General features: G+C 40.6%; 1 protein-coding gene across 1 annotated transcript in view; it reads right to left on the bottom strand.

Moving 5' to 3' along the window:
- LOC100484974 (HLA class II histocompatibility antigen, DQ beta 2 chain) overlaps positions 1-2427 on the bottom strand; it is a 9865-nt gene extending 7438 nt beyond the window's left edge. The window contains exon 1 of the mRNA XM_034660513.1: positions 2234-2427. Coding sequence (XP_034516404.1) covers positions 2234-2354 — 121 coding nt within the window. The 5' untranslated portion in view covers positions 2355-2427. The remainder of the gene's footprint in view (positions 1-2233) is intronic.
- Positions 2428-13408: the final 10981 nt, after the last annotated feature.

Below are 13408 nucleotides of genomic sequence, written 5' to 3' on the forward strand. Positions count from 1 at the left end.
AAGATGAATCACAATTTGAAACCAAAAAGTCAAAATTTGGCATGTCACGACCCTAACGTATTTACCACGTGCGCAAGGTGCCCTCCCCCCACCAGGCCCAGACCGCTAAGCTTCACAGGGGCCGGGACCTCTCAGTGCAGGACCCGGGAGGGGACAGGGGGCTCAACGGGCTCTGCTTAGCGAAAGATGGGGAGGGAGAAACCACTGTTAAGTAGGGGCCGGGGAGGCTCAGAAGTGGCAGAAACAGCAGAGGAAGCGCAGTCTCACTGGTGGACCCACCCCCCTCGCAGGGAACCGCGGAGGGCTGCCGAGTCAGTCCCCCAGCTCGGCCCCGCGTCCCCGCCCTTCAGTCGCCCGACGCGCCCCGCCTCCCGGTCCCCGCGCGAGAGGCCGCCCCCAGCCGGCTGGGTCCCGCCCCTCCCCGCGCTGAGACTCCGCAGGCGGAAGGGGGCGCCGCGGGGCGCGAACGGCCTGGCTCACCTCGCCGCTGCAGGATGAACCTGTCCTCAATCTGGTAGTTGTGTCTGCACACCGTGTCCACCTCGGCCCGCTTCCGCTCCATGATGTCCTTCTGCTGGTTGAAGTACTCGGCCCAGGACCGCCCCAGCTCCGTCACCGGCCGGTGCTCCCCCACGTCGTCGTCGTAGCGCAGGAACTCCTCCCGGTTATAGATGTATCTGTCCACACCCCGCACCCGCTCCGTGCCCGTTGGTGAAGTAGCACTCGCCCTTAAACTGGAACACGAAATCCTCTGCGGGGAATCACCGCGGGTCACTCAGACCTCCGCGCCTCAGGCCAGCCCACAGCCACCGGCCTGGCAGTCCTTGTGCAGCACTACCAGGGGCCTGATGAACCCTAAGGCCTCCCACCTTGGAGGCCTGTCACTCAGGCCCTGAGAATCCTCTTTCCCAGGCCAGCCTGCCCTCCTCTGAGGGCTTCCAGAACTGCCTTCGCACAGGGAAGGGGAGGGAAGAAAGCCCCTCTCTAGGGACAAGCCCTGGGACCTGTGAGCCCTGCCTGAGCTTGAGGACTCAGTAAAACAGGCCAGTCGGGTTGATTTTACATCCATCCCTGTACTTGGATCAGGATGTTCTCACATGAAATCCCATTTCCCTTAGAACTCCGGGGAACCTCAGACAAGTGTCCACTAAGCACAAGAGTTCAAGGCAATGAGGAGAAAGGTGGAGAATTGAGCATGACCACTTCTGACAAGCATATTCGCTTAGTCCCCTGCAAGGGCCTTCCTTCTAATGCCTGAGTTTCCTTCTAATACACTGAGTTTCTGTCACACCCACCCAACTGCAGTGTGAGGTTTGCTCACTCCTGTAGAACTAAAAGGAACACATACCTTCCGAGTCCTAGAGAGAAACATTTTATTCATGGAAAGAACACAGTCTTGCGAATGAGATAAAATATTAAACCCTGCCACTTACCAGCTTCAGGCAGGTTACTAAACAAAGTATGGATACTATATGTGTCATTTGTAAAACGGAAGTCGCATCCCTACACATAGAGGAGTAGGAAGATCCAGAGAGAATTTATATTATACTAATCCTGTGGCTGAAATGGTTTCTCAGTATGTGCTATTTCTCTTCTTTACATTCTCCTTTCTCCTTAATCAGTCCACCATCAACTCAAGTCTCTGAATCCCACGCAAGTTACTATCTGACCATAAACTAGTGAAACTTGAAGTTAAGACTCCCAGTCTCTGGGCACTCAGTCAGCTTCACTCAAATACCAAGAGTTTCTGTCCACGCGCACTCCCCTCAGAATCAGGAATGTACAATCCTTTCTGTCAAATACTAAGACTACAGAGACCAGTGCTGCCCTACATTTCTCCAACACAGAATCCCATAGGTGTAAACTAGACAAGGTCTTAGGGGACCCTGAAATGAAAAACCCTGCTGTGATTCTTATTTTCTTATTTTCAAAATATTCTTATTTTCAAAACTAACCCAAATGTCACTTTGTCCCGTCAGTGGTAGCAGATGCACACTTCGTTTCCTGCTCCCCATTATAACATCCCCAGGACGGATTGCGCCCAGGCGATGGGGACTGTGCTCATCCTTAGAGGTGGAAATGAGAACGTAACAGAGCTGTCTACCTCAAAGAGAGGAAACCTGTGATAAAAGACTGTATTCTGAGATCACAGAACCTTCCACACTCCAGCCCAAAGTCCTTCAGAGCCTGTCCCCCAGAGCGCTGGCTCGGGGAGCAGGTGCCCTGCACTTACGTGGAGAGTCTCTGCCCTCAGCCACTGGGACGCTCAGCACCACCAGGATCATCATCACAGCTGCTGTCCAGAGGCCTCTGGGGATCCACGGTGCCATCTTCCCAGGCGTCACTGGGAACATAGGAAAAAAGGAATGGTAGTCAACACAGCTCCTACCTGATGGCTCTGAAGTACTCACTTCAGAGAATAAAAACCTGTGAATCTTCCATCCACAGTAGGATTGGAGAGTCCCTCGGAAGGAAACCAATCAGCCTTGGAGCTGACATACCTCATCTGTCTCGGGGCAGACATTTTTTAATGAAGGTTCTCAGTTTTTATGAAGGTTCTCAGTCCTAGGTTCAGAATCCCTAGGAAATGAGCCAATCAGCACTGGAGCTGAAACACCTCATCTGTCTCTGGGCAGACATTTTTTATGAAGGTTCTTACCCCAATTTTTTATGAAGATTCTCAGCTTGGCAGTATGTCTTCATCAAATTACACTAGTGAACATTTGAGGTGAAGATTTTCTCCTACTTACAGAAATTCTAAAGATTGAATGCCTTAGGGGTTTAAAGAACTGGATGAAAAGAGACTCAAGAGTAGACGTCTTTGTGACATTTGGGATTTTTAATTCGTATACCTGGGATTTTTAGTAGGAAATAAGTGGGATCATATTTCAGGGAACAGAAAATTATAGTCTCAGAGATGTTCACTTCTATTATCGTAGACACTCTGAGGCGCCTTAAACTGTGGTGGGAAGAGCACAGTTCTTAGGAGGAAATGGTTTTGAGCTGCAGTTCTGCCACTAACAGGCTTTACGAGAGTCAGCAAATTACTGAACCTCAATTGCCTCAGGCTTCTCTTTGTAAAATGCAGATCACATGTCATGCATTTTATATCCAGAGCATCATATATACAAACTTAAGACTAATATGACTTGTTTAATATTGTAAAATGTTCCTCAGCTGCCATGTGTAACTGTTGGGAATACCAGGTTAATATGTGGAGCAAAAAAACAAGCTAAAAAAAAAAAGTGACACCCATCCCTGTGGGCATGTGGTTCTTCATTAGGCAAGAATCTTTTACATTTGTGGTCTTTGACTGAAAGTATTTGAAAAGTTAAGCTCACTTTTAAGCACACTCATCCTATGTCAGCAAAGGCACAATCCACAAACATTCACAGCATCAGACTGGATCACATTCAGTTACAAGGGTGGAGAGTAAAAGATGTGGAGAAGCATTTCCTGGGGCCTGAATAGTGTTAATGAGGAAGCAGACATTAGAGTTACAGACTGTGTACAGATGTGGCATTTACTGGGCCAGCCCTAAGTTATCAAACTGTGAATGGCAGCAGTAGCGATGTGTTTTTTTGACCAGATCTATTATTTATCAGGCTCCTCTGGCCCATGACTAGGGTCAGTTCTAAATGGTTATAGAACAATTAGAACAGGGTGTGGCAATATTAATAAACAAAACATTAAGTATCTGCCTCTCTTTTCTCCCTCCTTCTGTCTCTTCTGTCTGTTTTAGCTTCTCCTTTTATAATAGAGGCTGGGACCTGAAAACAGAATATGAGGAGTTTACCGGGTAAAAAGAAATAGAGCAGAGATAACAAGAAGTTTCCATTAGTGGCACATGAAAGCAGTGAGTCATTCCAGTATTCTATACTAGGTGCCTGGTTCCAGAGCATCTGAGACTTAGTCCCTGGGCTTCCACTGGCAGTGGTGTACTTAGGATCAGGGTAACTCCAGAATAAGGAGGGTTTCCATGGTGGGACGGAAGGAGAAAGGAGGAACATCAAACTCAGAGCTGGAATAGGGTTGGGGGGCAAGGAACCACGGTCAAAAGGGGACCTGGAAGGTACATTATTCCCCTCCATCTCCACCTCAGTGTCCCTCAGAATAAATGGAGAACTCTGGCCCATCCCTTCCCTCTTGTCCTAAGGGGAAATTCTCTCCACTCTATTCTGGGGCTGTGTGGTGGAGGCTGTGTCAGACCAGGGCATCGTCCAGTCTCACAGGCCTCTTCATACAGACTTTTCAAGGAGCAACAAAAGTGTCAGCTTAGAACCCTTTTTCTGATTGGCTAAAACCTCATCTGCAAGGCTCTGGCTCAGGCTTCTGCCAGCTGCCTCCCCCTGAACCAGTTCTCTACATTTTCTAGAGCTCTCTGTGCTACTCATACTCTGTTGCATTACTCAGGGCTGCCACTGCTGGCCTGGCCTGAGAGGAAGGCAGCTCATACACCTGATTCCGGGTGCTTACCTCAGTCACCCTGCTGGGCCTCTGTGGAGGCGGGGCACTTAGGGTGAAGGTAGTGTGTACCATGTGGGTAGTCGATGCCATTAAGAAATAGTCATGAAATGGGTCAACAGTAAGGAGGCTCTCCCCAGGGGATACCCTTCGTTCCTCCAAGATGAAAGATAAAAGTTTTGGACTCTTCCTTTGTGGAAATTCAGGGAGAAACCATCATCCTTGCTCAGCATGCCTTGGAATCTGTGCTTGGTCAGTGGACTTAATTGTGAGCATAATATTAACAATCATCTGTAAACAGAAGGGCCATCCATACTGCTCACATGTTCTATAAATAAATAAATAAATTCTTTTTTAAAATCTTTTAATATAAATTGGAATAAATACTTTATTAAAAATATACTTTGCTTGAATTTGGTAAATATTATAAATTGATCCTTTAGAGAAATTAGCAAAAAGCCTTTAAAATTCTAAAATTTGTAAAATAAAATACATCTCTAAAAGGACTTGGTGCCAAGATAAATAGAAACTGAAATATTTCTATCTGAAATGCTGACATTTTGTTATGTTCACTAGACAACTAGTGAATAAATTGAATAAAACTATTCATCAAGCACAGTTGTGTTAAATTACTAAACGTACTAAATCTAGTCAGTATGTCATTCAGCAAACTGAGGCTTGGGCTACTTGCTGTGAATTGGCCATTCATTCAGTAAATTGATCTTTCAGTGAATAAACCCCCTAACCTGTCAGGCACATCCTTGAGAATGAACAAGAAGCTTCACCCACAAGTTGCTTTTATCCAGTTCTTGTTTCTGGACCAGACTTCTCAAATATAAGACCCTCCAACAGTAAACCCAATATTTAAAGAAGAATTAACATCAATTTTACATAATCTCTTCCATAAAATAGAAGAAGAAGGGATATCTGGGTGGCTCAGTCAGTTAAGCATCAGATTGTTGGTGTTGGCTCAGGTCATGATCTCAGGGTCCTGGGATGGAGTCAGGCTCCATGCTCAGTGGAGAGTCTGTTTCCCCTCCTCCTCTCCCTCTCCCACTGGCCTTCCTCCTGCTCTCACACTCTCTCTCTCTCAAATAAATAAATAAATCTTGAAAAAAAAAGAGGAAGAAACACTTCCCAATTTGTTATGAAGCCTGTTTTACCAAAACCAAGCAAAGAAAGGATAACAGAGAAAACTGCAGAGCAATATCTTTTAGGAACATAAATATAAAAACCTCTAACAAAATATTAGCAAATAGAATTTAACAGTCTATAAAAAGACCAACTCCCTGACTAAGTGAGATTTATTCCAGGATGGCTCAACATCCACCTATCAATCATTATGATCCTCCATATAACATGCTAAAGGACAAAAAATTACATGATTAGGGGCGCCTGGGTGGCACAGAGGTTAAGCGTCTGCCTTTGGCTCAGGGCGTGATCCCAGCGTTCTGGGATTGAGCCCCACATCAGGCTCCTCCACTATGAGCCTGCCTCTTCCTCTCCCACTCCCCCTGCTTGTGTTCCCTCCCTCACTGGCTGCCTCTATCTCTGTCAAATAAATAGGTAAAATCTTTTTTAAAAATTACATGATTATATCAACTGATACAGAAAAAGCATTTCACAAAATTCAACACACATTCATGAGAAATACTGTCAGAAAACTAGAATATAGGGAACTCTGTAACATGATAAAGAGCTACAAGAAATCCTAACAACATACTTAATGGTGAAAAATTGAATGCTTTCCCCCTAAGATACAGAGCCAAGCAAGGGTGTCTTCTGTCACCACTGTTATTCAGCATAGTACTGGCAGTTCTAGCTAGATCAATAAGGCAAGAAAAGGAAATAATAAACATAAAGATCAGAAAAGAAGAAATAAAACTATCTCTATTTACAGATAACATGATTGTCTATAAGGAAATAGCCAAAAAGATCCAAAATTTAAAAAAAAAAAAAAGCTGAGAATAAGTGAGTTTAGCAGGAGTGCAGTTTACAAGGTTAACTTACAAAATCTATTTTATTTTTATATACTTGCAACAAACATAGAAAACCAGAATAAAAATGTAATATTTATAGTTATACAAAAATTGAATATACTTAGGTATAGATCTAATAAAACTTGTATGTTTTAATTTCCACTAATTATATTTTCATTTCCTTTGAATTAGTGGTTCCCAGGGGTTAGGAAGGGTGAGAGAAAGATGAGTGGGACTATAGAGGGATAGCAAAAAGAAGATCTTTGCAATGATGGAATAGTATCTTGATTGCAGTGGTGGTTAGGCAAATCTACACATGTCATAAAATGACCTAGAACTATACACATGCACTGGACCGATGTCAGTTTCTTAGTTTGACATTGTACTATAACTATTTAAGATATATCAGTGAAGGGAAAATTGGATGAAAGCTATACCAGAATCCTCTGTACTATCTTTGCAACTTCTGTAAATCTATAATTATTTCAAAACACGGTTTAAAAAAACAAAGCCAACCACAATAAAATTTTTTGAATGTTTATTTCCATATGGTACCTAATAGAAATTACCCTAAGTGAAAGACAAAGAGTAAAAAAGAGGGGGAGGGGGCAATAACAGAATAGAGTATCCAAGAGCTGCAGTACCATATAGAATGGATTAACGTAGGTTTGCCAAAGAATGTATTACATTGCCTTCACTTTAAAAGGCTTTTTTTCAGGGTGCCTGGGTGGCTCAGTCAGTTAAGTATCCAACTCTTGATTTTGGCTCAGGTCATAATCTCAGAGTTGTGAAATCGAGTCCCACATTGGGCTCCATGCTGGGTGTGGATCCTGTTTAAGATTCTCTCTCTCCCCCTCCCTCTGCCCTTCCTCAACCCCTCTCTCTTAAAAAAAATTTTTTTTTCTTTACTCTTTTTCTCTTTCTGATTCACTCTTGCTAATTTCTTTTGACCTATTCAAATTTATTCCTTATTTCCTTGGCTGTGTCAACCCTGCTGATGAGCTTGTGGAATTCTTCGTTTTTGTTAATTTTTTTTATTTCTAGAATTTCCATTTGATTTCTTCTTATAGTTTCCATTTCTCTGCTGAAATTGTCAATCTTATCTTGCATATTGTTTAACTTTTCATTACTTTGTGTTAATCACAGTTATTTTATTTTATTTCTATTTTTTAAGGTTTTATTTATTTAGAGAGAGAGAGAGCATGAGCAGGGGGAGCAGCAGGGGGAGAGTGAGAATGAGAGAATCTCAAGCACCGTCCACACTGAGGGCAGAGCCTTACGTGGGGCTCCATTTCACAACCCTGAGACCGTGACCTGAGCTGAAATCAAGAGTCAGATGCGTAACCAAATGAGCCACCCAGGTGCCCCTAATCACAGTTATCTTAAATTCTCCACCTTATTGTTCCAACATCTATCTCATATCTGAGTCTGGTCCTGATCATTTCTTTGTCTCTCCTGATTGTATTTTGTTTCTTGCCTTTTGGTATGCCTCATAATTTTTTGTTAAAAAGCCACATTTCTTGTATAAGCACAAGGTACTTGGGTAGTTTTCTTATGCTTGGAGATGAGCATGCCTTTCCTTCTACTAAGCCTTTATTATGGAGATTTTTGCTAACTTAGTCATTAATTGAACTGGATTTGATGTTTGTTGTAATTGTGGTTACCCTCAGTACATTGGAAGCTTCAAATTCCTCTGATGATACCTTGTATTTGTCTCTTCATCTAGCTTTGTGTCTTTCCTTTAGTCCAGTTCCCCAAGAGAATCTGTTTCTTGAAACTCTGCCAGCTACATCCCACTTATATTCATTATTTTTACTCAACAGCTGTTAATATGGTGGAGGAATGTGAGATGGGGTCATTCTCTGATGTTATAATTATACTTAAGTCTTGGGCAAGTGCTGTAGACTTAGGTCTCATCACGGGGACCTTCACAAGTATCTTTGCCCTCCTCATGGATAGGGCTTCTTTCCTCATTCACCTCCCAGTTGCAGACTCATGATATAAACCCCATTACCAAAATGAAGCCAGTCCAATAGAATGATTGAATCTTGTTGACTGAAGGACACCACCCCTAAGATGTGGTATAAGCCTTACACCAATGACATGAACCAAGATGGAGTGATTCCTCGCCCTACTAAACCTACTTATGTCTCTAGAAACTTGGGCTCTCCCAATTTAGACATCCTGGTTCCTAGAAGAAAAACATTTCTGAAAAATGACACCATAAGATTCTAATGAAATTTGACTGTGATTGCCATCACATGCCAAAGGGTTACCAAGCAAACAAAGGAATTATATGCTGAACGGAGAAACTGATCTCAATTACTGTGGGAAACCAGGGCTGCTCACAGTAAGGGAAGGGAAGAATATCTTTGGAATCCATGGAATTTACTGGATAGACTTTTAGTACTTTTATGCATGGTAATAACTGTCAATAGACACTAAAACAATCATGATCCAACAAAGGCAGAATAAATAAGAGCATAGAGACTCCTGAGATGATAGTTGCTATACCCACACTAGAAAAGCAATCTACACTAAATTCAGAGGGTGAAGGGACATGAGAATGTCTTCTGAAGGGAGAAAAGATGAATATTAGTTACAGTCACAAGGCCAGCTACAGCAGTGGGCACTGTAGCATATTTCACCAACCTCCATTGCTTTAGTCTTCTAGGAGATCATAATTAGCCAACTTTTTGGCCTCTCTTCTTGAGGAAAAATTCAGGTGTGTTAATTTTCACAGAAAACTAAACTGAAGTTGAGAAGCCTGGGTCCCTGAATTACCACCGGGATGAGAGCTACCCATTAGTCATCAACACCCGCCTGTTGTTGCATTAGTGAGATATAAACTTCTAAACTTCTGTATTTGAGCCATCATACATCTTTGGGTCCATTTTTATAGCAGTTTGGCCTCCCCTAATTAATATATGAAGAAAAAAAAGTGTGGGGACATATCATTTTTACCTATAAAATGGGACGAGCTCAAGAAATATGATAATGCACTCTCATACATTGATGGTGAGTTGTAAATTGGTAAAACTTTTGTAGAGGGAATTTTGGCACTATCAATCAAAATTACAAATGTGCTGTCTTTGACCTAGGATATCCACCTCTAACAATTTATCTTCATCTATCTTGAACATGTATAAAGTAATGTGTGTACAAGGTTATTTGCTGCACCACTCTTAAAAGAACAAAGGAAACAACCTGAATGTCTATCACTATCAGACTACTAGGTGGTTATTTTCAAAATGAGGCAGATATTAATGTTCTCATATGAAAACACCTCTAATAATTGCAAAAAGCAAAGTATATTTCATATTATGATGTGTGTCAATAATGGAGAGCTGTATAGATGGAAATAGAAAGTCTTTGCTTTCATATGTTTAGAATATTTCTGGAAGGATAACCATTAAGTACTAACAGTGCTTACCTCCTCAGAGGCACACGTAGTGACTGTATGTTTGGTTTGGTAGAGAGATAAAATTTCTACTGTAATTCACCTATGTAGCAAATTTTTTACCATGAACATGTATTAGCTATTCAAAATAAATTGAATTAAAAAACAAACCAAAAAGGATGGGGAAAAATTAAATGAGAATATAACCCTTTTAGTGGTTTCTCATGGACCACTCTCACATGGAATGATCCTCTTTTGCCTTAGAATTATCAAAGATGTAAGACAGGATCTTATGAAAACATTCAAGCTGATAATGAGCTAAATTAGCAGCTAGGGTATGTGTCTAGGATTTAGACCACATCAATCCTCCCTGTTTACCCTTCACCCCATTCTTCAAAGCAGGGCCTTTTTCACTGGCTTATCTTCCTTTCATGTGCTAAATCAGAACATGGACTTGCCTTTCATTGAGATATTGCCTCCTGATTCTATAACAATCAAACCAATTGTGATTATTTTGAAAGCATCTTATAGAAAGACTAACTTGTTGAATGTTATGTTCAATTCTGGGTACTCTGTACTATGCCCTTGTACTTATATTTTTTCAAAATTGTATATATCTATATTCTTCACAGTTATGGCAAATTATTATGTTGTAGATCAGCCTAAAAATGTTATGAATCAAAACTTACTGTAAGAAGCTGGGAAGAAAGGATTCAGTTGGAAGTGAATACATAAAATTAACAACCTGGACACTCAGCACGAGAAGAACAAAGACTAAGAGACCACAGAGGACATTTTTTTATCACAAGCCTGGCTCATGGAGGAGGGGAGGGTTGCCTTGGTTTAAGGAAGTTGTTACTAAAATAGGGCATAACCAAACATGGTATGTTACTTAAAAAAAAAAAAAGATTTACTGAGGTTGCATTTGAGTTAAATCATTAAATATTCTCCAGCCAGTGAGCACATGTGAGGTAGCATCACTTGTCTCTGGCAGACCAGGTCACTAAGTCTATTAGAGAAAAAATATATATTTATAAGAGCAATAAATATACAAAACTCAAAGCAATAAACTTCACCAGCCATGGGTACAATCCCCCAAAATGAAAAGAGTTGACCGAAGAACGCAAAGAAGTTTAATAATAAAGATAGCCATGTTCTTGAACAGAACAACATGTCAATTTCCCAAACAAAATACTTAGATTTGGTGATGCTTTAATCTAAATATCCATAAGATAGTTTTATGAAGAAAATGTTTCTAATTTTTGTCGAGAATAATTATTGTACACAAATAGGTGTTAATAAGTAAAATGGGGGGTTGCTCTAATAGATGTTTATGAATTATTTTAAAGGCAAACAAAACATGTTCATACTACTACCAAAAAAAAGGATAACTGTAGACTGAAACAAATGCACAGAAACAGAACCTAATTTTTGTTAAGATTAATGAGATTGAGAAACTTACTATATTCCTAGGAATCTGTTAACTTTTTAAGAAAATGTTGGGGGGAGACAGAAACAGATTTCTAAGAAGCTTTCATATTACAGGTTATGCTCTCTACTTCTCCATGGCACAGAAGGGCCTACTCCTTGTTCTGGAGTCAATCCTGGATTATAGGGTAAAGGACAAGAGCTAATGGAGCTTGGAATTCAGTGGGGCGCAAAGGGTCAGGAGAGCAGTCTTCTGAAAGTCTTTTGAGATATGCTTGATCATCATGGCACCTAGAGGAAATGAGGACAGCATTGTGATAATGAAACTGCAGTGAGTGAAAAAATTCTAGTATGAAGTTTAAGGGGAAGAAGAAATATCAAAAGAATTTTAAATCATTTTTCATGGTGTTAGAAATATAATACAAAAAAAGAAATATAATACAACTTTGATATTTCTTAAGAGACTGCAATAAATGTTTTAAATAGTTTTTAATTATGCCCTAGGTCATTTACTCTTACTTCTCTTTAAAAAAAAATGCCATAGTGGACTACTTTAAAGGGCAAAACAAGTTATTCTGCCTTCAGTTTGGATAAATTAAGAATGTTGTGCATATTAAAAATAAGTTTCTAATACAGGGGGAAATTTACTAAAACTAGAATTGGATCTATTAATTATTATTAGCAAAGTAAAAAGAGCTCATACATAAATGCATATATGGTGGTATTGAGATGGAGTAAAATTTCGCATGTGAAATAAGGTATTCAAAATATAAGGAAAATGTTAATGTTTATTTTATTAAAAGGTAGTGGGATGACTTTAAAGAACAAAATAAAGAAATTATAGAGAAAAATATTATTAACTATATTTTTAAAACTTTGTATTTAAAAATCATCATAAATACAACCACAAGTTAAAAGAAAAATCAAGAATGGATATATGAAGTGTATTTCAATCATTAAGCATTCCAGTTATATTAGAAAAAAAAACTACTTGAGATGCAGTAAGTAAAACTTAATGAGCAAAAGTTGTATTAGTTTCCTCTTACGGCCATAACACATCAGTACAAACTTAGCAGCTTCAAACAACACCCATGTATTGGAAAGACACAAGTGAATGCTGGACTCCATGGGGCTCTCCACTTAAAGTCTCACACAACTGAAATCACAAGCTGGGGTTGCAGTTTTCATCTGAGTATTGGGGTCCTCTTCCAGGCTTGCTGGCTATTGGCAGAATTCATTTCCTTGTAGAAGTTCAGTCCCTGCTCTCCAGCTGGCTGTCAGCCAGGAGACACTCAGCTCCCACTGCCTGCTCTTAGATCCTTGCCACATCAACAGAGAATCTCCCTCAAATGGAAGTTCCTTCATCAGGATGAAGTTCAGTCATTTTAAGGGCTCACCTCTATGATCATACCCAACCAAAATCATCTGCCTTTCTTAAGGTCAACTGTGGTCAACATATAACCCAACCAGAGGGGTGATTTTCCCACCACATTTGCAGATTCCACCCGCACTAAAGAGAAGGGGATTTTATAAAGCCTGGATACCAGGGGACAATATTCTTGAAAACCATTTTAGAATCCAGTTTGCCATATTCCACCCTCTGGCCTCCAATAATTCACATCCCTCCCAAATGGGAAATACATTAGCCCCTCCTAAGGACCCCAATATCTTACCCATTATAATCTCTGCTTACGTTGAATATTTCATTGAAGTCTGGTTATCTTAAAGTCCAAGTTCTCATCATTTTCATATCAAATTACAGGACCTAGAAGTGTGAGAGTCAGGAACTCATTGAAATGCCCAGTGTGTGATGACTGAAGAAGTCATGAGTTGGGTTTATTAGCTAATATCCAGGGAACGAGGAGTGCCAATGTCATCGGATCCCTAAGGTAGAGATAGGGAAGCACACAGATGTGGTGTTTAACTAGAATGGCTGGGTGCCATTTTTTCAACCCACAGCTAACTTCACCAGCAGGACACGGAGAAGGCATATCTAGGAGGATAATCAGCCATACCTGCAGAAACCCCTCTTTACCAACACAAATAAAAATGAAATTGCTATTATTGATGTCATCTGCATTCTACTTATTTCTATTTTATGTATTGACATTGTATGTACCAGAATACTTTATAAAAG

Source organism: Ailuropoda melanoleuca, chromosome 5 (genome assembly GCF_002007445.2).
Source record: "Ailuropoda melanoleuca isolate Jingjing chromosome 5, ASM200744v2, whole genome shotgun sequence".
Classification (NCBI taxonomy): Eukaryota; Metazoa; Chordata; class Mammalia; order Carnivora; family Ursidae; genus Ailuropoda; species Ailuropoda melanoleuca.